At 44.8% G+C, this 23928-nt stretch overlaps 1 protein-coding gene across 1 annotated transcript; it reads left to right on the top strand.

The window, feature by feature from the left end:
* The first annotated feature begins 1999 nt into the window (after positions 1 to 1999).
* On the top strand, positions 2000 to 22603 carry LOC118391614 (MORN repeat-containing protein 5-like). The gene is made up of 5 exons (XM_052458414.1): positions 2000 to 3188; positions 3392 to 3539; positions 4331 to 4442; positions 4678 to 4809; positions 22360 to 22603. The coding sequence occupies exons 1-5, from the start codon at positions 3049 to 3051 to the stop codon at positions 22437 to 22439; spliced, it is 612 nt and encodes a 203-aa protein (XP_052314374.1). The 5' UTR covers positions 2000 to 3048; the 3' UTR covers positions 22440 to 22603.
* The last annotated feature ends 1325 nt before the right edge of the window (positions 22604 to 23928 follow it).

The raw sequence follows: 23928 nt of genomic DNA, 5'->3' as shown, positions 1-23928 counted from the left end.
GTTCACATAATATCATGTAAAAGTATGCATTAAGGTACATTTGTCAAACTCATTTCATGGGTGTCTTCAGGATTTCTCCTCCCTTGTACTTGATTGATGAATTAATGTCACTAATTAGTAAGGAACTCCCCTCACCTGGTTGTCTAGGTCTTAATTGAAAGGAAAAAACAAAAACAAGCAGACACTAGGCCCTCCATGGAATGAGTTGGACACCCCTGCATTGAGGTGTGTTCATTTTACAATGGTGGATGGGTTTCAAAACAGAAACCTCTTATCATTTGTTTTATTAGATGACTTCATTTCATACAAGATTGTAGAAATCCTCACTGTTTTAACGACCCTGTCGTTCTCAACTAACATCAAGGTGGTGGCCCGTTCCTGTAGGTTCATGCTCTACAACATCCGCAGAGTACGACCCTGCCTCACACAGGAAGCGGCGCAGGTCCTAATCCAGGCACTTGTCATCTCCCGTCTGGATTACTGCAACTCGCTGTTGGCTGGGCTCCCTGCCTGTGCCATTAAACCCCTACAACTCATCCAGAACGCCGCAGCCCGTCTGGTGTTCAACCTTCCCAAGTTCTCTCACGTCACCCCGCTCCTCCGCTCTCTCCACTGGCTTCCAGTTGAAGCTCGCATCCGCTACAAGACCATGGTGCTTGCCTACGGAGCTGTGAGGGGAACGGCACCTCAGTACCTCCAGGCTCTGATCAGGCCCTACACCCAAACAAGGGCACTGCGTTCATCCACCTCTGGCCTGCTCGCCTCCCTACCACTGAGGAAGTACATTTCCCGCTCAGCCCAGTCAAAACTGTTTGCTGCTCTGGCCCCCCAATGGTGGAACAAACTCCCTCACGACGCCAGGACAGCGGAGTCAATCACCACCTTCCGGAGACACCTGAAACCCCACCTCTTTAAGGAATACCTAGGATAGGATAAGTAATCCTTCTCACCCCCCCTTAAAAGATTTATATGCACTATTGTAAAGTGGCTGTTCCACTGGATGTCATAAGGTGAATGCACCAATTTGTAAGTCGCTCTGGATAAGAGCGTCTGCTAAATGACTTAAATGTAATGTAAATGTAAACAAAGAAAACATGAGCCATTTCAGCTCGATTTTGCATGAAATACAGCAATTTGTATTCAGTGGTGTACTGCAGTTTCTGTGGACCCCCTGCAAGATCGGAGTTCGTGCCCCTCCCAACCTAAAAAAAACGAACAGATTTAATGCGTCAGCCACTCAATAACAAAGTAAGTATAATTTGATAGTGTATAAATTCCAGCTAAATACTGTATATAACTATGGATAGTACACTGTATATATACTATATATAAACAATCCTATTGTGTTCTTTGAAATACATTTTATTTCGTATTAATGTTAAGACCTTCATAAACACAACCAAATACTTTTTGAGATAGCATATATTAAATGTATTTATTATTAGGCTGTTAGAATGTTGACCCACCCCAAAAGGTAGGGCCCGAGCCTGAATTGGTATGGCTGGAGGCCCGGTGTGGTGACAATGATGGTTTCTGGGAACTGATGGCTTTTAGTTGAAGCTAGATGGAGTACAGCATTTTAGCTAAGCCTAACCCTAACCAAAAATGATATGGTCTGACCTACCTACCCATGTCAATTGGACAACATAAACACTTGGCTTGCTACAGGTGGAAATTCTAAACGTTTTATGGACATGGGAGGGTTTCTTTCAAAATGATTAATTTACAACAACAACTAGATGGGAGGCAGACCCCTAGAGCTCCCTACTTTGTGTGGGCGTGTGGTACGCCAATATTTGTATTGTCACAAGCACTGAGCACATTTCAGGTCTGCTGAGCGCAAACTTTAACCTTGTGAAATTTCTATGCAACTTCCGGCACATTTACTGTGAACACTGAGGTTGTACACACTTTAATGTATTGTTTTAACTGTGGCCAATTAGGCTACTGTGGCTATTTGATCATAATGTAGGTAGGCCTACCAGAGTGGCCTACTATAAAAAAAAACAATGGAGAAAATGCTTTACATTTCATTTTAATATAAAAATAGCGGTTCTATCATTCAGCTACGGTAGCAGCCAATGTGTGGTGTTCAATGTAGGCCTACATTCCATGAGACTTTTGAAAAAACATGCAGTGCTTGACATTAACCTGTTAATGCAGTTGTCCTTCAGAAAAGGTGACTGAAAATGTTGTTGTGTTTTTTGACGCAAGAAATTACTTTACAAAATTTAATTCATTATTATTCCCATACCATTATTACAGAGAACCAGACAAAATTATGCTACCCTCTGCCTATTGGCTACTTAGCGTATTCATCCTTTCTCAAAATACAACATTGTCCCTTTAAGACAAAGAAAAAAGCTCCTTAATGGACTCACTTTTCAAATATGTCTAGAAATGTACAAGGTTTGTGCTCTTGTAGGAAGCAATCACTCCCACATTGCTGACTACAAATTAGTTTTAACTGGGCTAATAACTCACTAACTAGCAAAGAATATGAACAAATATACACACCTGGCTACATGCAACTCTTGCTTTGATTTCAAAACAAGCCATTATAATCCTGACACTCATGCTGTAAAACAGTCCAGTTCCAAGTGAACGGCACAAATCCATATATGGCAATGGTCTATTTGCATATAGTTCGTTTTGCATACTAAGTCTTGCATAGTATACTACGTCTTGCATAGTTCGTTTTCTTTCGGGTATGTTGCGTTGAAAGTGTCTAATATTGCGTTAATTCGATCACAATTCCCACATTAAAGGGAAACGTTGACTTGATAGTGTTAACTAATGGGGAAAACTCAAGAAAGTTTAATAAAATTCAATCTCGTGCTTCTCTGTGCTGGTTTTTCTTCTGCGCTGCAGTCCATGGGGAGCTGCGCAGGCCCCGGCAGTTTAGAGGGAACATTGGATTCAAGTATTGTGTTTACAAGACTTACTATTTTCTAAGACAAGAGACAACATGCTAGGCTTCTTTTATCATAATACACTTCATGCGGTGAAATTTGAAAAAAAGAGACACCGCACGAGCTTCCCGTTTCCATGGCGACGTCGGCACACAACCTGCTTGCTGCAGAAACCAGACAGCTGTCAGCTAAGCTAACCTCTGTTTTTCATTGTAACTTCATAGCAAATATGGAGTTCACAGGTAGCAGTTACACTGGAGCCTTCAAGAATGGCAGGTAAATTAATTTTAAAAAATTGCCATAGGCCAGTTTGCAAAACTTCTATGTGTCAATGTGTAATGTGACATAACGTTAGCTAGCTTACTTTAGCAGTAGTGGGTAGCTCGCTAGCTTGCACCAATTCTGGCACAAGTTGAATTCGAATGTTCTTATCATCTCACCATTGGTGAATTAGCTATGTCCTTTGCTCTGTTCCTCAGGATGGAGGGAGAAGGAGAGTATAAATTCCCAACAGATACAAGATATGTTGGGGATATGAAGGATGGCATGTTCCATGGAAAAGGTGTTCTCTATTTTCCAAATGGAAGCAAATATGAAGGAACTTGGGAGAAAGGGATATCCAAACAGGTGTGGAGCATACTTTCTGTGATTGTGTGTGTGTGTGTGCACCTTCATGCCTGTGTGTGTGTGTGTGTGTGTGTGTGTGTGTGTGTGTGTGTGTGTGTGTGTGTGTGTGTGTGTGTGTGTGTGTGTGTGTGTGTGTGTGTGTGTGTGTGTGTGTGTGCACCTTCATGCCTGTGTAGGTCTGTGTGTGTGTGTGTACCTTCATGCCTGTGTAGGTCTGTGTGTGTGTGTGTGTTTGTGTTTCGCATTGGTTATAGTGGCCATTACATCTGGTCCCCTTTAGCAATCATTCACATTCATTGTCGCAGTTATTCCGTTTCCATACCTCTCCTCCAACATGTGCTCTCTGCATGTTCCACACAGGAAAGACATTCCTTTTTGGTCAACCGTTCATTCATGCGTATCTCAGCCATAATAGTAACCAGTTCGTTCGATTATTATCATGATTACTGCGGTCCATTAGACATGATCTAGGTTTAGCAAGCCCATGACCAAACACACCTCACTCCCATCCAGCTCAGACCTCTCTTTGTTTCATGGTAAAAACTCTACAGGATATGGAACATAGATCTCTCAACAAAGGATGCACATTTAAAGACTATTCAACCATATTGACATACTTAGGCCTATGTTGTGGTGAAATGTAATTCCCCAATCCAAACAGAATTGAAGTGGTGAAAAGTTTGTCTGTTTTTTTCCCCCTAATAACCCTTATTTGCCATTAGATACAAGTTTCAAGTTTATGACTAAATAACAACAGTTTGTAGCAGAATACTACAGTGTTTCATCCACAGGGAAAGTATACCTTCTCTGATGGGCTGGAGTACCAGGAGAAGGACTGGGACTTCTGTGATGGTTATGACAGACAGTTCTACACTGAGAGGTGCAATGGACTCAAACCTGCAGGTAAAACATGCACTTCTTTTTTAAATGAAAATCTACCTTTTTACAAGCAGACTAAATCCTAAAGTATTAGGATAATAATCTATTCAGTCTCAATACCATAGCAATGGGATAGAACATATTATCTCAATGGTTTTTACCACAATCTGTATGTTTTGTCAAATTCAGTCACCTTGTTTTTTGTTGTTTGTCTCAGGACTTGACCAGTCACTGACTCTCTGTCTATCTGTCCTGGCAGGGGAGTCTCAGCTGACAGACCTGGACCCGCCGCGCGTCATCCCAGATGGCTGCTATGACTGTGGGGACGGCTTCTACGACCCCAACACCAGGGTTATCACTGACTATGAGCATCAATTCCTGAGGAACGCAGGTGAGCAGAGACTGTTGGAGCTCATTTCAAGGTTTTGACACTGAGTGTGAAAACAGATCCAGGCGTATTGTATTACATATATTTCTGACCTCGGGCTCATTTGAATGCGCAGTAACCTCCAATTTTCCAGTACTGAGTTTGACTTTGTCTTATATCTTAACTTATCATATTTTGGGGCGGCAGGGTAGCCTAGTGGTTAGAGCGTTGGACTAGTAACCGGAAGGTTGCGAGGTCAAACCCCCGAGCTGACAAGGTACAAATCTGTCGTTCTGCCCCTGAACAGGCAGTTAACCCACCAGGCTGTCATTGAAAATAAGAATTTGTTCTTAACTGACTTGCCTGGTTAAATAAAGGTAAAATAATATTTTTTTTTAAAATTAGGTTTTAGAAGTGGGGGGACATAACTTTATTTATTTATATATACATTTTAAATCCAGTTGGATAAACACCCCAAACAGGTTACCCGACCACTTAGAAGCGTCCACATGGCCCTAAAGCACACAGCTTCCTTGTTTTGTATCACATTCCAATGATAAAACTGGGGGGAATAAAAATGCCATTTTAAAATGTAGTACAAAACGAGGCAACGGTGTGCCTCGTCCCCAGCGAAAGTTGCACCCCTGCTTTATTCTAATGTTCAGGGCAATTATTATCTCATCAGTAAGCTCTGGCCACCTGGGAAACATTTTATATTAAAAACTGATAGAATACTATAAACGGATTACCCATATTCTCTAATGTAAGATTATTTCAGCCAGATACTTTGCTGAGGCAGCCTATAACTCATCATCTGTAGTCCTCTCAGCCAAGCATGCCTCTCCACTGCAGTCATTTTAGTTTTGCTTTCAAAGGGAAAATTTTAAACACATTTTCTCCACCCATTGAGTGCTCGATGTGGGATCTTTGATTTGAAGGCAACGAGGTCTGTCAGGTTTTGAGATAGATATTTTTGTTTTTGCATCACCAGACAATGTCATGGATTACGAACGGTTATGGATCTAATCGTCTCTCTGTGAATGGGATGGATGGGAGTATATCTATGGGAGACAGCCCAGCTGTGATGTCATCGTCTGTCTTGTGAAATAATAGCCACACTATATTCTATCTCTTGCCATAGGTTGCAGCTAAGCCGGCATTATTTGGAAACAGTGAGTGTATAGGCTTAGACTATATACACACATAAAATGCTAAATATGATATGAAAGTGTATATTTATGACTGCCTTTGATCAGCCTGCCACAAACACAGGTGTGTGTATGTGGATGATCACTGACTGACTCAGTGGTTTAGGACTTACTAGAGGTCCCAGTCAGACCATGACATGCCGGCAATGGTTTAGGTTGTACTAGTGGTCCCAGATTTACTAGAGGTCCCAGTCAGACCATGACAGGCAGGCAGTGGTTTAGGATGTACTAGTGGTTCCAGCCAGACTATGACAGACAGGCAGTGGTTTAGGATGTACTAGTGGTTCCAGCCAGACCATGACAGGCAGGCAGTGGTTTAGGATGTACTCGAGGTCCCAGCCAGACCATGACAGGCAGGCAGTGGTTTAGGATGTACTAGTGGTCCCAGCCAGACCATGACAGGCAGGCAGTGGTTTAGGATGTACTAGTGGTCCCAGCCAGACCATGACAGGCAGGCAGTGGTTTAGGATGTACTAGTAGTTCCAGCCAGACCATGACAGACAGGCAGTGGTTTAGGATGTACTAGTGGTCCCAGCCAGACCATGACAGGCAGGCAGTGGTTTAGGATGTACTAGGGGTTCCAGCCAGACCATGACAGGCAGGCAGTGGTTTAGGATGTACTAGTGGTCCCATATTTACTAGAGGTTCCAGCCAGACCATGACAGGCAGGCAGTGATTTAGGATGTACAAGCGGTTCCAGCCAGACCATGACAGGCAGGCAGTGGTTTAGGATGTACTAGTGGTCCCAGCCAGACCATGAAAGGCAAGCAGTGGTTTAGGATGTACTATTGGTCCCAGATTTACTAGAGGTCCCAGCCAGACCATGACAGGCAGGCAGTGGTTTAGGATGTACTAGTGGTTCCAGCCAGACTATGACAGACAGGCAGTGGTTTAGAATGTACTAGTGGTTCCAGCCAGACCATGACAGACAGGCAGTGGTTTAGGATGTACTAGTGGTTCCAGCCAGACCATGACAGACAGGCAGTGGTTTAGGATGTAATAGTGGTCCCAGCCAGACCATGAAAGGCAAGCAGTGGTTTAGGATGTACTATTGGTCCCAGATTTACTAGAGGTCCCAGCCAGACCATGACAGGCAGGCAGTGGTTTAGGATGTACTAGTGGTTCCAGCCAGACTATGACAGACAGGCAGTGGTTTAGGATGTACTAGTGGTTCCAGCCAGACCATGACAGACAGGCAGTGGTTTAGGATGTACTAGTGGTTCCAGCCAGACCATGACAGACAGGCAGTGGTTTAGGATGTACTAGTAGTTCCAGCCAGACTATGACAGACAGGCAGTGGTTTAGGATGTACTAGTGGTTCCAGCCAGATCATGACAGACAGGCAGTGGTTTAGGATGTACTAGTGGTTCCAGCCAGACTATGACAGACAGGCAGTGGTTTAGGATGTACTAGTGGTTCCAGCCAGACCATGACAGGCAGGCAGTGGTTTAGGATGTACTAGTGGTTCCAGCCAGACTATGACAGACAGGCAGTGGTTTAGAATGTACTAGTGGTTCCAGCCAGACCATGACAGACAGGCAGTGGTTTAGGATGTACTAGTGGTTCCAGCCAGACCATGACAGACAGGCAGTGGTTTAGGATGTACTAGTGGTCCCAGCCAGACCATGAAAGGCAAGCAGTGGTTTAGGATGTACTATTGGTCCCAGATTTACTAGAGGTCCCAGCCAGACCATGACAGGCAGGCAGTGGTTTAGGATGTACTAGTGGTTCCAGCCAGACTATGACAGACAGGCAGTGGTTTAGAATGTACTAGTGGTTCCAGCCAGACCATGACAGACAGGCAGTGGTTTAGGATGTACTAGTGGTTCCAGCCAGACCATGACAGACAGGCAGTGGTTTAGGATGTACTAGTGGTTCCAGCCAGATCATGACAGACAGGCAGTGGTTTAGGATGTACTAGTAGTTCCAGCCAGACCATGACAGACAGGCAGTGGTTTAGGATGTACTAGTAGTTCCAGCCAGACCATGACAGACAGGCAGTGGTTTAGGATGTACTAGTAGTTCCAGCCAGACTATGACAGACAGGCAGTGGTTTAGGATGTACTAGTGGTTCCAGCCAGACCATGACAGACAGGCAGTGGTTTAGGATGTACTAGTGGTTCCAGCCAGACTATGACAGACAGGCAGTGGTTTAGGATGTACTAGTGGTTCCAGCCAGACCATGACAGACAGGCAGTGGTTTAGGATGTACTAGTAGTTCCAGCCAGACCATGACAGACAGGCAGTGGTTTAGGATGTACTAGTAGTTCCAGCCAGACCATGACAGACAGGCAGTGGTTTAGGATGTACTAGTAGTTCCAGCCAGACCATGACAGACAGGCAGTGGTTTAGGATGTACTAGTAGTTCCAGCCAGACCATGACAGACAGGCAGTGGTTTAGGATGTACTATTGGTCCCAGATTTACTAGAGGTCCCAGCCAGACCATGACAGGCAGGCAGTGGTTTAGGATGTACTAGTAGTTCCAGCCAGACTATGACAGACAGGCAGTGGTTTAGGATATACTAGTGGTTCCAGCCAGACCATGACAGACAGGCAGTGGTTTAGGATGTACTAGTAGTTCCAGCCAGACCATGACAGACAGGCAGTGGTTTAGGATGTACTAGTAGTTCCAGCCAGACTATGACAGACAGGCAGTGGTTTAGGATGTACTAGTGGTTCCAGCCAGACCATGACAGACAGGCAGTGGTTTAGGATGTACTAGTAGTTCCAGCCAGACCATGACAGACAGGCAGTGGTTTAGGATGTACTAGTGGTTCCAGCCAGACTATGACAGGCAGGCAATGGTTTAGGATGTACTAGTAGTTCCAGCCAGACCATGACAGACAGGCAGTGGTTTAGGATGTACTAGTAGTTCCAGCCAGACTATGACAGACAGGCAGTGGTTTAGGATGTACTAGTGGTTCCAGCCAGACCATGACAGACAGGCAGTGGTTTAGGATGTACTAGTGGTTCCAGCCAGACCATGACAGACAGGCAGTGGTTTAGGATGTACTAGTGGTTCCAGCCAGACCATGACAGACAGGCAGTGGTTTAGGATGTACTAGTGGTTCCAGCCAGACCATGACAGACAGGCAGTGGTTTAGGATGTACTAGTGGTCCCAGCCAGACCATGAAAGGCAAGCAGTGGTTTAGGATGTACTATTGGTCCCAGATTTACTAGAGGTCCCAGCCAGACCATGACAGGCAGGCAGTGGTTTAGGATGTACTAGTGGTTCCAGCCAGACTATGACAGACAGGCAGTGGTTTAGAATGTACTAGTGGTTCCAGCCAGACCATGACAGACAGGCAGTGGTTTAGGATGTACTAGTGGTTCCAGCCAGACCATGACAGACAGGCAGTGGTTTAGGATGTACTAGTGGTTCCAGCCAGATCATGACAGACAGGCAGTGGTTTAGGATGTACTAGTGGTCCCAGCCAGACCATGACAGGCAGGCAGTGGTTTAGGATGTACTAGTGGTCCCAGCCAGACCATGACAGGCAGGCAGTGGTTTAGGATGTACTGAGGTCCCAGCCAGACCATGACAGGCAGGCAGTGGTTTAGGATGTACTAGTGGTCCCAGCCAGACCATGACAGGCAGGCAGTGGTTTAGGATGTACTAGTGGTCCCAGCCAGACCATGACAGGCAGGCAGTGGTTTAGGATGTACTAGTAGTTCCAGCCAGACCATGACAGACAGGCAGTGGTTTAGGATGTACTAGTGGTCCCAGCCAGACCATGACAGGCAGGCAGTGGTTTAGGATGTACTAGGGGTTCCAGCCAGACCATGACAGGCAGGCAGTGGTTTAGGATGTACTAGTGGTCCCATATTTACTAGAGGTTCCAGCCAGACCATGACAGGCAGGCAGTGATTTAGGATGTACAAGCGGTTCCAGCCAGACCATGACAGGCAGGCAGTGGTTTAGGATGTACTAGTGGTCCCAGCCAGACCATGAAAGGCAAGCAGTGGTTTAGGATGTACTATTGGTCCCAGATTTACTAGAGGTCCCAGCCAGACCATGACAGGCAGGCAGTGGTTTAGGATGTACTAGTGGTTCCAGCCAGACTATGACAGACAGGCAGTGGTTTAGAATGTACTAGTGGTTCCAGCCAGACCATGACAGACAGGCAGTGGTTTAGGATGTACTAGTGGTTCCAGCCAGACCATGACAGACAGGCAGTGGTTTAGGATGTAATAGTGGTCCCAGCCAGACCATGAAAGGCAAGCAGTGGTTTAGGATGTACTATTGGTCCCAGATTTACTAGAGGTCCCAGCCAGACCATGACAGGCAGGCAGTGGTTTAGGATGTACTAGTGGTTCCAGCCAGACTATGACAGACAGGCAGTGGTTTAGGATGTACTAGTGGTTCCAGCCAGACCATGACAGACAGGCAGTGGTTTAGGATGTACTAGTGGTTCCAGCCAGACCATGACAGACAGGCAGTGGTTTAGGATGTACTAGTAGTTCCAGCCAGACTATGACAGACAGGCAGTGGTTTAGGATGTACTAGTGGTTCCAGCCAGATCATGACAGACAGGCAGTGGTTTAGGATGTACTAGTGGTTCCAGCCAGACTATGACAGACAGGCAGTGGTTTAGGATGTACTAGTGGTTCCAGCCAGACCATGACAGGCAGGCAGTGGTTTAGGATGTACTAGTGGTTCCAGCCAGACTATGACAGACAGGCAGTGGTTTAGAATGTACTAGTGGTTCCAGCCAGACCATGACAGACAGGCAGTGGTTTAGGATGTACTAGTGGTTCCAGCCAGACCATGACAGACAGGCAGTGGTTTAGGATGTACTAGTGGTCCCAGCCAGACCATGAAAGGCAAGCAGTGGTTTAGGATGTACTATTGGTCCCAGATTTACTAGAGGTCCCAGCCAGACCATGACAGGCAGGCAGTGGTTTAGGATGTACTAGTGGTTCCAGCCAGACTATGACAGACAGGCAGTGGTTTAGAATGTACTAGTGGTTCCAGCCAGACCATGACAGACAGGCAGTGGTTTAGGATGTACTAGTGGTTCCAGCCAGACCATGACAGACAGGCAGTGGTTTAGGATGTACTAGTGGTTCCAGCCAGATCATGACAGACAGGCAGTGGTTTAGGATGTACTAGTAGTTCCAGCCAGACCATGACAGACAGGCAGTGGTTTAGGATGTACTAGTAGTTCCAGCCAGACCATGACAGACAGGCAGTGGTTTAGGATGTACTAGTAGTTCCAGCCAGACTATGACAGACAGGCAGTGGTTTAGGATGTACTAGTGGTTCCAGCCAGACCATGACAGACAGGCAGTGGTTTAGGATGTACTAGTGGTTCCAGCCAGACTATGACAGACAGGCAGTGGTTTAGGATGTACTAGTGGTTCCAGCCAGACCATGACAGACAGGCAGTGGTTTAGGATGTACTAGTAGTTCCAGCCAGACCATGACAGACAGGCAGTGGTTTAGGATGTACTAGTAGTTCCAGCCAGACCATGACAGACAGGCAGTGGTTTAGGATGTACTAGTAGTTCCAGCCAGACCATGACAGACAGGCAGTGGTTTAGGATGTACTAGTAGTTCCAGCCAGACCATGACAGACAGGCAGTGGTTTAGGATGTACTATTGGTCCCAGATTTACTAGAGGTCCCAGCCAGACTATGACAGACAGGCAGTGGTTTAGGATGTACTAGTGGTTCCAGCCAGACCATGACAGACAGGCAGTGGTTTAGGATGTACTAGTGGTTCCAGCCAGACCATGACAGACAGGCAGTGGTTTAGGATGTACTAGTAGTTCCAGCCAGACCATGACAGACAGGCAGTGGTTTAGGATGTACTAGTAGTTCCAGCCAGACTATGACAGACAGGCAGTGGTTTAGGATGTACTAGTGGTTCCAGCCAGACCATGACAGACAGGCAGTGGTTTAGGATGTACTAGTAGTTCCAGCCAGACCATGACAGACAGGCAGTGGTTTAGGATGTACTAGTGGTTCCAGCCAGACTATGACAGGCAGGCAATGGTTTAGGATGTACTAGTAGTTCCAGCCAGACCATGACAGACAGGCAGTGGTTTAGGATGTACTAGTAGTTCCAGCCAGACTATGACAGACAGGCAGTGGTTTAGGATGTACTAGTGGTTCCAGCCAGACCATGACAGGCAGGCAGTGGTTTAGGATGTACTAGTGGTTCCAGCCAGACTATGACAGACAGGCAGTGGTTTAGAATGTACTAGTGGTTCCAGCCAGACCATGACAGACAGGCAGTGGTTTAGGATGTACTAGTGGTTCCAGCCAGACCATGACAGACAGGCAGTGGTTTAGGATGTACTAGTGGTCCCAGCCAGACCATGAAAGGCAAGCAGTGGTTTAGGATGTACTATTGGTCCCAGATTTACTAGAGGTCCCAGCCAGACCATGACAGGCAGGCAGTGGTTTAGGATGTACTAGTGGTTCCAGCCAGACTATGACAAACAGGCAGTGGTTTAGAATGTACTAGTGGTTCCAGCCAGACCATGACAGACAGGCAGTGGTTTAGGATGTACTAGTGGTTCCAGCCAGACCATGACAGACAGGCAGTGGTTTAGGATGTACTAGTGGTTCCAGCCAGATCATGACAGACAGGCAGTGGTTTAGGATGTACTAGTGGTCCCAGCCAGACCATGACAGGCAGGCAGTGGTTTAGGATGTACTAGTGGTCCCAGCCAGACCATGACAGGCAGGCAGTGGTTTAGGATGTACTAGTAGTTCCAGCCAGACCATGACAGACAGGCAGTGGTTTAGGATGTACTAGTGGTCCCAGCCAGACCATGACAGGCAGGCAGTGGTTTAGGATGTACTAGGGGTTCCAGCCAGACCATGACAGGCAGGCAGTGGTTTAGGATGTACTAGTGGTCCCATTTTACTAGAGGTTCCAGCCAGACCATGACAGGCAGGCAGTGATTTAGGATGGTTCCAGCCAGACCATGACAGGCAGGCAGTGGTTTAGGATGTACTAGTGGTCCCAGCCAGACCATGAAAGTGGTTTAGGATGTACTATTGGTCCCAGATTTACTAGAGGTCCCAGCCAGACCATGACAGGCAGGCAGTGGTTTAGGATGTACTAGTGGTTCCAGCCAGACTATGACAGACAGGCAGTGGTTTAGAATGTACTAGTGGTTCCAGCCAGACCATGACAGACAGGCAGTGGTTTAGGATGTACTAGTGGTTCCAGCCAGACCATGACAGACAGGCAGTGGTTTAGGATGTACTAGTGGTCCCAGCCAGACCATGAAAGGCAAGCAGTGGTTTAGGATGTACTATTGGTCCCAGATTTACTAGAGGTCCCAGCCAGACCATGACAGGCAGGCAGTGGTTTAGGATGTACTAGTGGTTCCAGCCAGACTATGACAGACAGGCAGTGGTTTAGGATGTACTAGTGGTTCCAGCCAGACCATGACAGACAGGCAGTGGTTTAGGATGTACTAGTGGTTCCAGCCAGATCATGACAGACAGGCAGTGGTTTAGGATGTACTAGTGGTTCCAGCCAGACCATGACAGACAGGCAGTGGTTTAGGATGTACTAGTGGTTCCAGCCAGACCATGACAGACAGGCAGTGGTTTAGGATGTACTAGTAGTTCCAGCCAGACTATGACAGACAGGCAGTGGTTTAGGATGTACTAGTGGTTCCAGCCAGATCATGACAGACAGGCAGTGGTTTAGGATGTACCCAGCCAGACTATGACAGACAGGCAGTGGTTTAGGATGTACTAGTGGTTCCAGCCAGACCATGACAGGCAGGCAGTGGTTTAGGATGTACTAGTGGTTCCAGCCAGACTATGACAGACAGGCAGTGGTTTAGAATGTACTAGTGGTTCCAGCCAGACCATGACAGACAGGCAGTGGTTTAGGATGTACTAGTGGTTCCAGCCAGACCATGACAGACAGGCAGTGGTTTAGGATGTACTAGTGGTCCCAGCCAGACCATGAAAGGCAAGCAGTGGTTTAGGATGTACTATTGGTCCCAGATTTACTAGAGGTCCCAGCCAGACCATGACAGGCAGGCAGTGGTTTAGGATGTACTAGTGGTTCCAGCCAGACTATGACAGACAGGCAGTGGTTTAGAATGTACTAGTGGTTCCAGCCAGACCATGACAGACAGGCAGTGGTTTAGGATGTACTAGTGGTTCCAGCCAGTGACAGACAGGCAGTGGTTTAGGATGTACTAGTGGTTCCAGCCAGATCATGACAGACAGGCAGTGGTTTAGGATGTACTAGTAGTTCCAGCCAGACCATGACAGACAGGCAGTGGTTTAGGATGTACTAGTAGTTCCAGCCAGACCATGACAGACAGGCAGTGGTTTAGGATGTACTAGTAGTTCCAGCCAGACTATGACAGACAGGCAGTGGTTTAGGATGTACTAGTGGTTCCAGCCAGACCATGACAGACAGGCAGTGGTTTAGGATGTACTAGTGGTTCCATGGTTCCAGCCAGACCATGACAGACAGGCAGTGGTTTAGGATGTACTAGTAGTTCCAGCCAGACTATGACAGACAGGCAGTGGTTTAGGATGTACTAGTGGTTCCAGCCAGACCATGACAGACAGGCAGTGGTTTAGGATGTACTAGTAGTTCCAGCCAGACCATGACAGACAGGCAGTGGTTTAGGATGTACTAGTAGTTCCAGCCAGACCATGACAGACAGGCAGTGGTTTAGGATGTACTATTGGTCCCAGATTTACTAGAGGTCCCAGCCAGACCATGACAGGCAGGCAGTGGTTTAGGATGTACTAGTAGTTCCAGCCAGACTATGACAGACAGGCAGTGGTTTAGGATGTACTAGTGGTTCCAGCCAGACCATGACAGACAGGCAGTGGTTTAGGATGTACTAGTAGTTCCAGCCAGACCATGACAGACAGGCAGTGGTTTAGGATGTACTAGTAGTTCCAGCCAGACTATGACAGACAGGCAGTGGTTTAGGATGTACTAGTGGTTCCAGCCAGACCATGACAGACAGGCAGTGGTTTAGGATGTACTAGTAGTTCCAGCCAGACCATGACAGACAGGCAGTGGTTTAGGATGTACTAGTGGTTCCAGCCAGACTATGACAGACAGGCAGTGGTTTAGGATGTACTAGTAGTTCCAGCCAGACCATGACAGACAGGCAGTGGTTTAGGATGTACTAGTAGTTCCAGCCAGACTATGACAGACAGGCAGTGGTTTAGGATGTACTAGTGGTTCCAGCCAGACCATGACAGGCAGGCAGTGGTTTAGGATGTACTAGTGGTTCCAGCCAGACCATGACAGACAGGCAGTGGTTTAGGATGTACTAGTGGTTCCAGCCAGACCATGACAGACAGGCAGTGGTTTAGGATGTACTAGTGGTTCCAGCCAGACCATGACAGACAGGCAGTGGTTTAGGATGTACTAGTGGTCCCAGCCAGACCATGAAAGGCAAGCAGTGGTTTAGGATGTACTATTGGTCCCAGATTTACTAGAGGTCCCAGCCAGACCATGACAGGCAGGCAGTGGTTTAGGATGTACTAGTGGTTCCAGCCAGACTATGACAGACAGGCAGTGGTTTAGAATGTACTAGTGGTTCCAGCCAGACCATGACAGACAGGCAGTGGTTTAGGATGTACTAGTGGTTCCAGCCAGACCATGACAGACAGGCAGTGGTTTAGGATGTACTAGTGGTTCCAGCCAGATCATGACAGACAGGCAGTGGTTTAGGATGTACTAGTAGTTCCAGCCAGACCATGACAGACAGGCAGTGGTTTAGGATGTACTAGTAGTTCCAGCCAGACCATGACAGACAGGCAGTGGTTTAGGATGTACTAGTAGTTCCAGCCAGACTATGACAGACAGGCAGTGGTTTAGGATGTACTAGTGGTTCCAGCCAGACCATGACAGACAGGCAGTGGTTTAGGATGTACTAGTAGTTCCAGCCAGACTATGACAGACAGGCAGTGGTTTAGGATGTACTAGTGGTTCCAGCCAGACCATGACAGACAGGCAGTGGTTTAGGATGTACTAGTAGTTCCAGCCAGACCATGACAGACAGGCAGTGGTTTAGGATGTACTAGTAGTTCCAGCCAGACCATGACAGACAGGCAGTGGTTTAGGATGTACTAGTAGTTCCAGCCAGACCATGACAGACAGGCAGTGGTTTAGGATGTACTAGTAGTTCCAGCCAGACCATGACAGACAGGCAGTGGTTTAGGATGTACTATTGGTCCCAGATTTACTAGAGGTCCCAGCCAGACCATGACAGACAGGCAGTGGTTTAGGATGTACTAGTAGTTCCAGCCAGACTATGACAGACAGGCAGTGGTTTAGGATGTACTAGTGGTTCCAGCCAGACCATGACAGACAGGCAGTGGTTTAGGATGTACTAGTAGTTCCAGCCAGACCATGACAGACAGGCAGTGGTTTAGGATGTACTAGTAGTTCCAGCCAGACTATGACAGACAGGCAGTGGTTTAGGATGTACTAGTGGTTCCAGCCAGACCATGACAGACAGGCAGTGGTTTAGGATGTACTAGTGGTCCCAGCCAGACTATGACAGACAGGCAGTGGTTTAGGATGTACTAGTGGTTCCAGCCAGACTATGACAGGCAGGCAATGGTTTAGGATGTACTAGTAGTTCCAGCCAGACCATGACAGACAGGCAGTGGTGTATGATGTACTAGCCAGACTATAGTTTGGTAAACCCTGTCTAGAGTATGCAACATGATACAGATGAGTGTCCTCATATTAATCACTGCTTGATCCGGAGCATGCAAATCTAATTCATGTATATAGACAACAGACAGACAAAAACAGACAAAGAGATGCATATCCTGAACAGATGTCCTGAACATGTGCAATAAGAAATATGTTCAGATTTGTTCCTTCATAACAGTTCTGGTATTGACCAATGAAACGGAGGGAAAGAAGATAGTGTTGAAGGAGAAAAGAGGAGGAGCTATAAAATACAGTTGTTCCAATCATTGGATTCAGATTCATTTGGTGTCTGCTGTTTGTACTGCGTATTGGTAGGGCATTTTTCTACAGGAAATCTTTGATTTATTTAGCAGTATACCGTAGACGGTCTTGGCTATTACAGCTACTATCAGGGATGAAATGTCAGCCATTCAAAACCATCATTATAAACTGGGTGGTTTGAGCCCTGAATGCTGATTGTCTGAAAGAATACCACGGGTATGACAAAACATGTATTTTTACTGTTCTAATTATGTTGGTAACCAGTTTATAATAGCAATAAGGCACCTCAGGGGTTTGTCGAAATCCTAATAACAGCACTTAACCGTGGTATATTTACCATATTGGCCGTATATTTAATGCTTTAATATACCCCTCAGATCCATTATCTCGATGCTCCATTTCTGTTAGCCCTTACCTAGGAACTAATATAGTGAAGAATTTAAAATGAAATATGCATATAAGCTTTCAATAGACAGCCAGTGTGTGTGAGGAACCGCACGCACAAGAAGGATCATTGGGCCTCGTCACATGACGTGACGAGGAACACTGTGTCCTCTGGATCTGTGTTAATAATCTCTGAGAGGTTGAAGGTATGTCTGTCAAAATGGGTGTGAAGACAGAATTTAATGCCAATGGCTTCCATCCAGGAAGGAGAAGAGCAGAGGGCCCCGGCACTAACTGGACATTGAGAGGAACTGCTCTCCCTGTGGGGACCATGTGTTTTGAAGAGGAGAGGAAAGAGTGCAGTCACCGCTGTGGAAGAGGACAGAAGAAGGGATGTGTGCGGGGGGAAGGGGGAGCGGAGCAGGGCCGTCAGACCAGAGCGATGTTGGGCCATGCAGGAAGGGTCAGGGAAGTGCCCAGGCTTTGGGCCAAGACATGAAAAGAAGCACAAAAGCAGATGGAAGGAAGAAGCCCTGAGGAAGAATCTCTGAGTCTTCACAGCAGCAGCCCAGCTGAGGAAAGATGAGGTGAAACGGGTCATCTGGACTAGACCCAACCCCTCTGAGGTCGGTCCAGTCGGGGGAGTGGAGTCGTGGCGCGGGTGGAAGTAAGGTGTGTCTTACTTCCACCACCTTCCTGCCAACCAACGCCACATGGAGCCCACTGCTGCCTGATCAACTGACATGCTTGAATTTCTCCAGCTATACAAGAGCTCTTATGGATCAGCTTTTTAATTCCAGAGATACATAGAGTGCATCATCCATCACACAATATACGCTACAAACTGAACAGAGTCAATAGTGGAATACAGGAACAGATTGAGCTGATACACACTACATCTCTGCAGTCTTATCAGCACAAAACTAACTATCTGTAATGTAAAGTACTTAAGTAAAAATACTTTAAAGTACTACTTAAGTAGTTTTGGGGGGTATCTGTACTTTACTTTACTATTTATATTTTTGACAACTTTTTCTACATCCCTAAAGAAAATCATGTACTTTTTAATCCATACATTTTCCCTGACACCCAAAAGTCCTCGTTACATTTTGCATGGCTAGCAGGAAAATGGTCCAATTCACACACTTATCAAGAGAACATCCCTGGTCATCGCAATTGCCTCTGATCTCATTAAACACAAATGCTTTGTTTATAAATTGTGTGTTGGAGTGTGCCCCTGGCTATCCATAAATAGAAAAAATAAAATGGTACTGTCTGGTTTGTTTAATATAGAGCATTTGAAATGATTTATAATTTTACTTTTACTTTCAATACTTAAGTATGTTTTAGCAATTTTACATTTACTTTTGATACGTAAGTATATTTAAAACCAAATATTTTAAAACTTTTACTCAAGTAGTATTTTACTGGGTGACTACCCTTTTTACCTGAGTAATTTTCTATTTAGCTATCTTTACTTAAGTATGACAATTGGGTACTTTTTCCACCACTGGTATTTATCTGTCTGTCTGTAATTGTCTGTTGTTCGCCCTGGCATCGAGCAGGACCAGCCCTACAAGTGGTCAGGAACCCTATTGCCACATTGTTTGTTGCAGTTTCCTGTTTCTGGAATAACTTCTTTTGAAAGTCGTAAGGGTTCACATTCAAAACATCCCTCTGCCAAGGAAAACAGCCTTGGTTTGAGCTACTGCCACTTGGTTGTGAGTCGAGGTGTGTTCCCAAAATGGCACCCCTATTCACTGTAATATCACTGGGTACAGGTCAGTGTCTTCATATTTACTGTAATATCACTGAGTTCAGGCCAGTGTCTTCATATTTACTGTATTATTGCTGGGTACAGGTCAGTGTCTTCATATTCACTGTAATATCACTGGGTTCAGGTTATCATGGTTATTTTTACTGTAATAGCACTGGGTTCAGTTCATCGTATTCATGTTTACTGTAATATCACTGGGTACAGGTCAGTGTCTTCATATTTACTGTAATATCACTGGGTTCAGGTCAGTGTCTTCATATTCACTGTAATATCACTGGGTTCAGGTCAGTGTCTTCATATTTACTGTAATATCACTGGGATCAGGTCAGTGACTTCATATTTACTGTATTATTGCTGGGTACAGGTCAGTGTCTTCATATTAACTGTAATATCACTGGGTTCAGGTCATCATGTTCATATTCACTGTAATATCACTGGGTTCAGGTCAGTGTCTTCATATTTACTGTAATATCACTGGGATCAGGTCAGTGACTTCATATTTACTGTATTATTGCTGGGTACAGGTCAGTGTCTTCATATTAACTGTAATATCACTGGGTTCAGGATATCATGGTTATTTTTACTGTAATAGCACTGGGTTCAGTTCATCGTATTCATGTTTACTGTAATATCACTGGGTACAGGTCAGTGTCTTCATATTTACTGTAATATCACTGGGTTCAGGTCAGTGTCTTCATATTCACTGTAATATCACTGGGTTCAGGTCAGTGTCTTCATATTTACTGTAATATCACTTGGATCAGGTCAGTGTCTTCATATTTACTGTAATATCACTGGGTTCAGGTCAGTGTCTTCATATTCACTGTAATATCACTGGGTTCAGGTCAGTGTCTTCATATTTACTGTAATATCACTGGGATCAGGTCAGTGTCTTCATATTTACTGTAATATCACTGGGTTCAGGTCAGTGTCTTCATATTTACTGTAATATCACTGGGTTCAGGTCAGTGTCTTCATATTTACTGTAATATCACTGGGTTCAGGTCAGTGTCTTCATATTTACTGTAATATCACTGGGTTCAGGTCAGTGTCTTCATATTTACTGTAATATCACTGGGTTCAGGTCATCATGTTCATGTTTACTGTAATATCACTGGGTTCAGGTCAGTGTCTTCATATTCACTGTAATATCACTGGGTTCAGGTCAGTGTCTTCATGTTTACTGTAATATCGCTGGGTTCAGGTCATCGTGTTCATGTTTACTGTAATATCGCATTATGTTCTTTCCTGAAACCATCTCCTCTACAATCCTAAATCAAATTCAAATCAAAATGTATTCATCACGTACAGCGAAATGCTCCAGGTCGCTCGACAATGCAGTACATTAATCAATAATTATTTACATTTCAACAAATAGACTCCCCCAGAATCATGACAACTCCAATGTCAACCATACTCCAGTATTAGCCCAAGTAACCGACTGGCAGCATTAAGTAATGTTAAGTCTATTGGTCAAGTTGATCTGACAGCCATTAAGTTAATTTAACACTTTAAAGTGTTGCTTCTGCATTAGTTGGCAGGAAACACTTTTCCCTTTGAGTGTATTTTAAGGATTAAGATAAACACGTTTTAACAAGGAGCCATTATCGTTTCCCTACCGCACCATGTACACCACTGCTCCTGGGTGAGTTGGAGCTTTTTTGTGAGAGAGTTTGGGGAATTAGTTGATATCCAGTTAATGGCCAGCAGCAAATGGGGGGGCTAGAGGGAAAGGCATAGTCAGTAGGAGAAAAGTGGTTCACCAACAATGTCATGTTTATGATGTGCTAATTGATATGCATTATACAAAGGGTGGATCTAATCCTGAATGCTGATTGGTTAAGCGCATTACAGCCGGTGTCTATTCCACAAGTTATATGTAGTAACAGGCAATATAGCCTACAGCTAGTGTACAGTGTTCCCAATCATTTTTGTTGTTGTTGTACTTTTATCATATTTTATTTCATGACAGTCATGTGTAGATAAGTGAATCAAACAATACAACCATGCATCCTACAATTATCTTGTGGATAATATTTTTTGGAACAGATTTAGGATTTTTTTTTTTTTGCTAAAATGTGTAGGCTAAATTCTTGTTTCCAATAATTAATACATTCCAAATGAATGTCCCTAAACGCCCCTAAACACTCATTATAGAAGGCTTTCTATAAAACGTCCACAGTAACAATTTAAAAACACATGAAGTGTATGTTAAGTGTTCACAATTGACATTTTATTTCAGATTGCTTCCGAACCATGGTGGCCACCTGTGCCCTCAAATAGAATTGTATTAAAGTAGGAGTGACTTTTAAACACTCTGTGAACGATCACAATCCAGGGCAAATTACAGCATATGAAAATGTGTGAATTCTATCTCATTACCATACGCGCTCGGAGAAACGGAAGGCCTAATTGCAGTTCTAAGACCTCGCAACAGGCAGAAACCGGTGCAGTGGTATTAATTGGTTTAAAATAGTGCTGAAATGACCTTCTTGACGCTGACCTCCGTTTGTTGAGAAGGGGGAGGCAACACAACGCGACAAAAAGGGTGGATAGGCTGTTTCCCGCATGCAGTTACCGTGGTGCATGGAGCAGACCGTGGCCGGTTCGCAACTGTGATTTCTATTTCTGAACGCGCGCGCCAGGTAGAGTGGCGAGAGAGGCGACTTGGAGTGGCTGGGGCTATCGCAGGCAATTACAAACAATCAGGCTAGAGCTTCAGACCTGTGCCCAACAATGGGCCCAGCGCACACTGTTCCCCCAGATGAGCTCTCAAGTGTGTGCAGCTGCGACGCTCCGATTCAGTCCCAGCAGAGATGCTACCTCTTGCTCTGCAATTATCAAGTAATTTCAGTTTTAACTATGAAAAACACTATATTATCCGCAGTTTTGGTAGTCGAGTCATCCTTGTTAAAATTGTCGTTCATTTTTTTGGTGATTTATTGGTGGTTGAAGTACCACTAAGTTATTTTCTCCTAATTGTTACCCTGATTTTTCACTGAGATGTAAATCGTTATTGAGTTGAATGTGTCCATTTCAAAAGCTCTGATATAATTATATGCATCCAGTCCAGTGTCCTTTTTTCGTCTTCCTCGATCACATTTTAAGATTACAATTTTATTTAATGAACTATTAGAATAAGTTATTTCTTTATACCCTTTCAGTTAGAATAATTGTGTGTTTAAAACGTGTTTTAAAAGGTTGTTGCTTTATTCTGACCTTCGTGGTCTTACTTGATTATTCTGAAAATCTATTTTCCTGCAGATGACTATGAACGGGAGTGGATTGTGTCCACTTGTCGGAAGAGCTGGGATGAGATCGTTGGACATTCACCTGACAACTAAGGCTGAATTTCAGAACTGGACATTGAGTTGAGGGGCCTGAGCAGCTACTGATATAAAGGCAGCTAATCTATGGAATGTTTAACTGTATAAGCTACCTGTGAATCATATTTTGTGAAATATGGAATATTACACATTTTCGTTGTTATAAATATATATGATTTTAACAGATGCATAAAAACATCGGTAGGTTTATTTCAGATGCACAAAAACACAGCGAAACGCATGCAATGTAGCCAGCCTATACTGAAATATAATGTTATGAAGTCTAGATCGAAAAAGATGCTAATGCTTCAAACATGTTCATGCAGAATGAGGAAAAAAACAATTTTGGATTTCTAACGTGTAAAGCCATTTGTTTACGTGTAATGTTTGTCCTTAATTCTCTGCATGGTGCTTGGTGCTGCCTGTGTAATCAGTGTCAGATTGTTCTCTCAAGTGTCCTGAAAGACTCTGCAGGTAGCAGCCTAATGGATGCAAATCAACACGAGATCACTTCCTGTTATACGTGCAATATATGCAGTTGCTATAGGCTTTGTTCCAGTTGTAGTCTTATATTGAGATATATCTTGTCTGTCTGTACAAAAACACACCAATGTAAAACCCTCAATCGAACATACATTCAACTATAGAAATATTGCAAAGAAATCTCAATATAAGGCTTTGGCTCCGATAATTGTATTTTCTACTATAATGCTGTTTTTTGGGGGGGCATATTTCTGTAGTTTTATGCATGTTCGATTTTGAGGGTTTTACATTTGTGTGTGTTTTTGTACAGACAGACAAGCTTATTCTGAGTGAGACGTTATGTCTGCCTCAGCGAGAGCTGCCCTTTGAAACAGAACCCAGAGTAGGGGATCAATCTCATGATGCAGCCTGACAGTGACTTCCTGTCTGTGATGGCGCTCCGCTGGGCTCGCGGGAGGAATCAGCAGCAGAGCCGTGGAGAAAGAGAGGAGAGTAGTTATTACTGCACACACTGACCCATGAAGCGCTTACTAGCACAGCCATCGGCCTGTGATTGCTTCCTACCCCGCGCCGGGCACACCCGCACGCACACAACCAGGCAAACCCAGGTTTAAGGAAAATCCAAACACACCAGAATAACTCCGAGGCCTATACAAATTTACAATGAATGATGCATATAGCGTAACATGTTCAGACACGGTTATCCAGCAGGATCACTTAACCTTGACCACGGATTTCATATTTCAAGATCTATTTTTAAATTGGCACCTCTGCGTGTGTGTGTCCTTTATTGATTGTTTGGGATAAGGAGGTTAAAGTGCTTCTTGCATCAAATTGTTGTGGTCCAACTGAAATTATTTGTAAAAAAATACAAATTTCGCATTTTAAAGTCAATTTTATTGCATTTAGTACACAAAACACAGTCAATCAAATAAACCTGTTTCATTTTTAATAAAACAATACTATTTTGACATTTTCTGAGAAAAAAAGTGCTTACAGACTATTGTCTCAATAAATACAAGAA

The sequence above is a fragment of the Oncorhynchus keta genome, chromosome 12 (genome assembly GCF_023373465.1).
Source record: "Oncorhynchus keta strain PuntledgeMale-10-30-2019 chromosome 12, Oket_V2, whole genome shotgun sequence".
NCBI classification, from domain to species: domain Eukaryota; kingdom Metazoa; phylum Chordata; class Actinopteri; order Salmoniformes; family Salmonidae; genus Oncorhynchus; species Oncorhynchus keta.
The sequence above is the reverse complement of the archived record's forward strand: the minus strand, read 5'-3'. Positions and strand labels throughout refer to the sequence as shown.

Excerpts from the sequence above, each read along its gene's own strand:
- LOC118391614 (XM_052458414.1), top strand. The coding sequence starts at position 3,049 with ATGGCGACGTCGGCACACAACCTGCTTGCTGCAGAAACCAGACAGCTG. Across the intron at positions 4,443-4,677 it reads CAATGGACTCAAACCTGCAG|GGGAGTCTCAGCTGACAGAC; the intron begins GTAAAACATGCA and ends CTGTCCTGGCAG. Across the intron at positions 4,810-22,359 it reads TCAATTCCTGAGGAACGCAG|ATGACTATGAACGGGAGTGG; the intron begins GTGAGCAGAGAC and ends ATTTTCCTGCAG.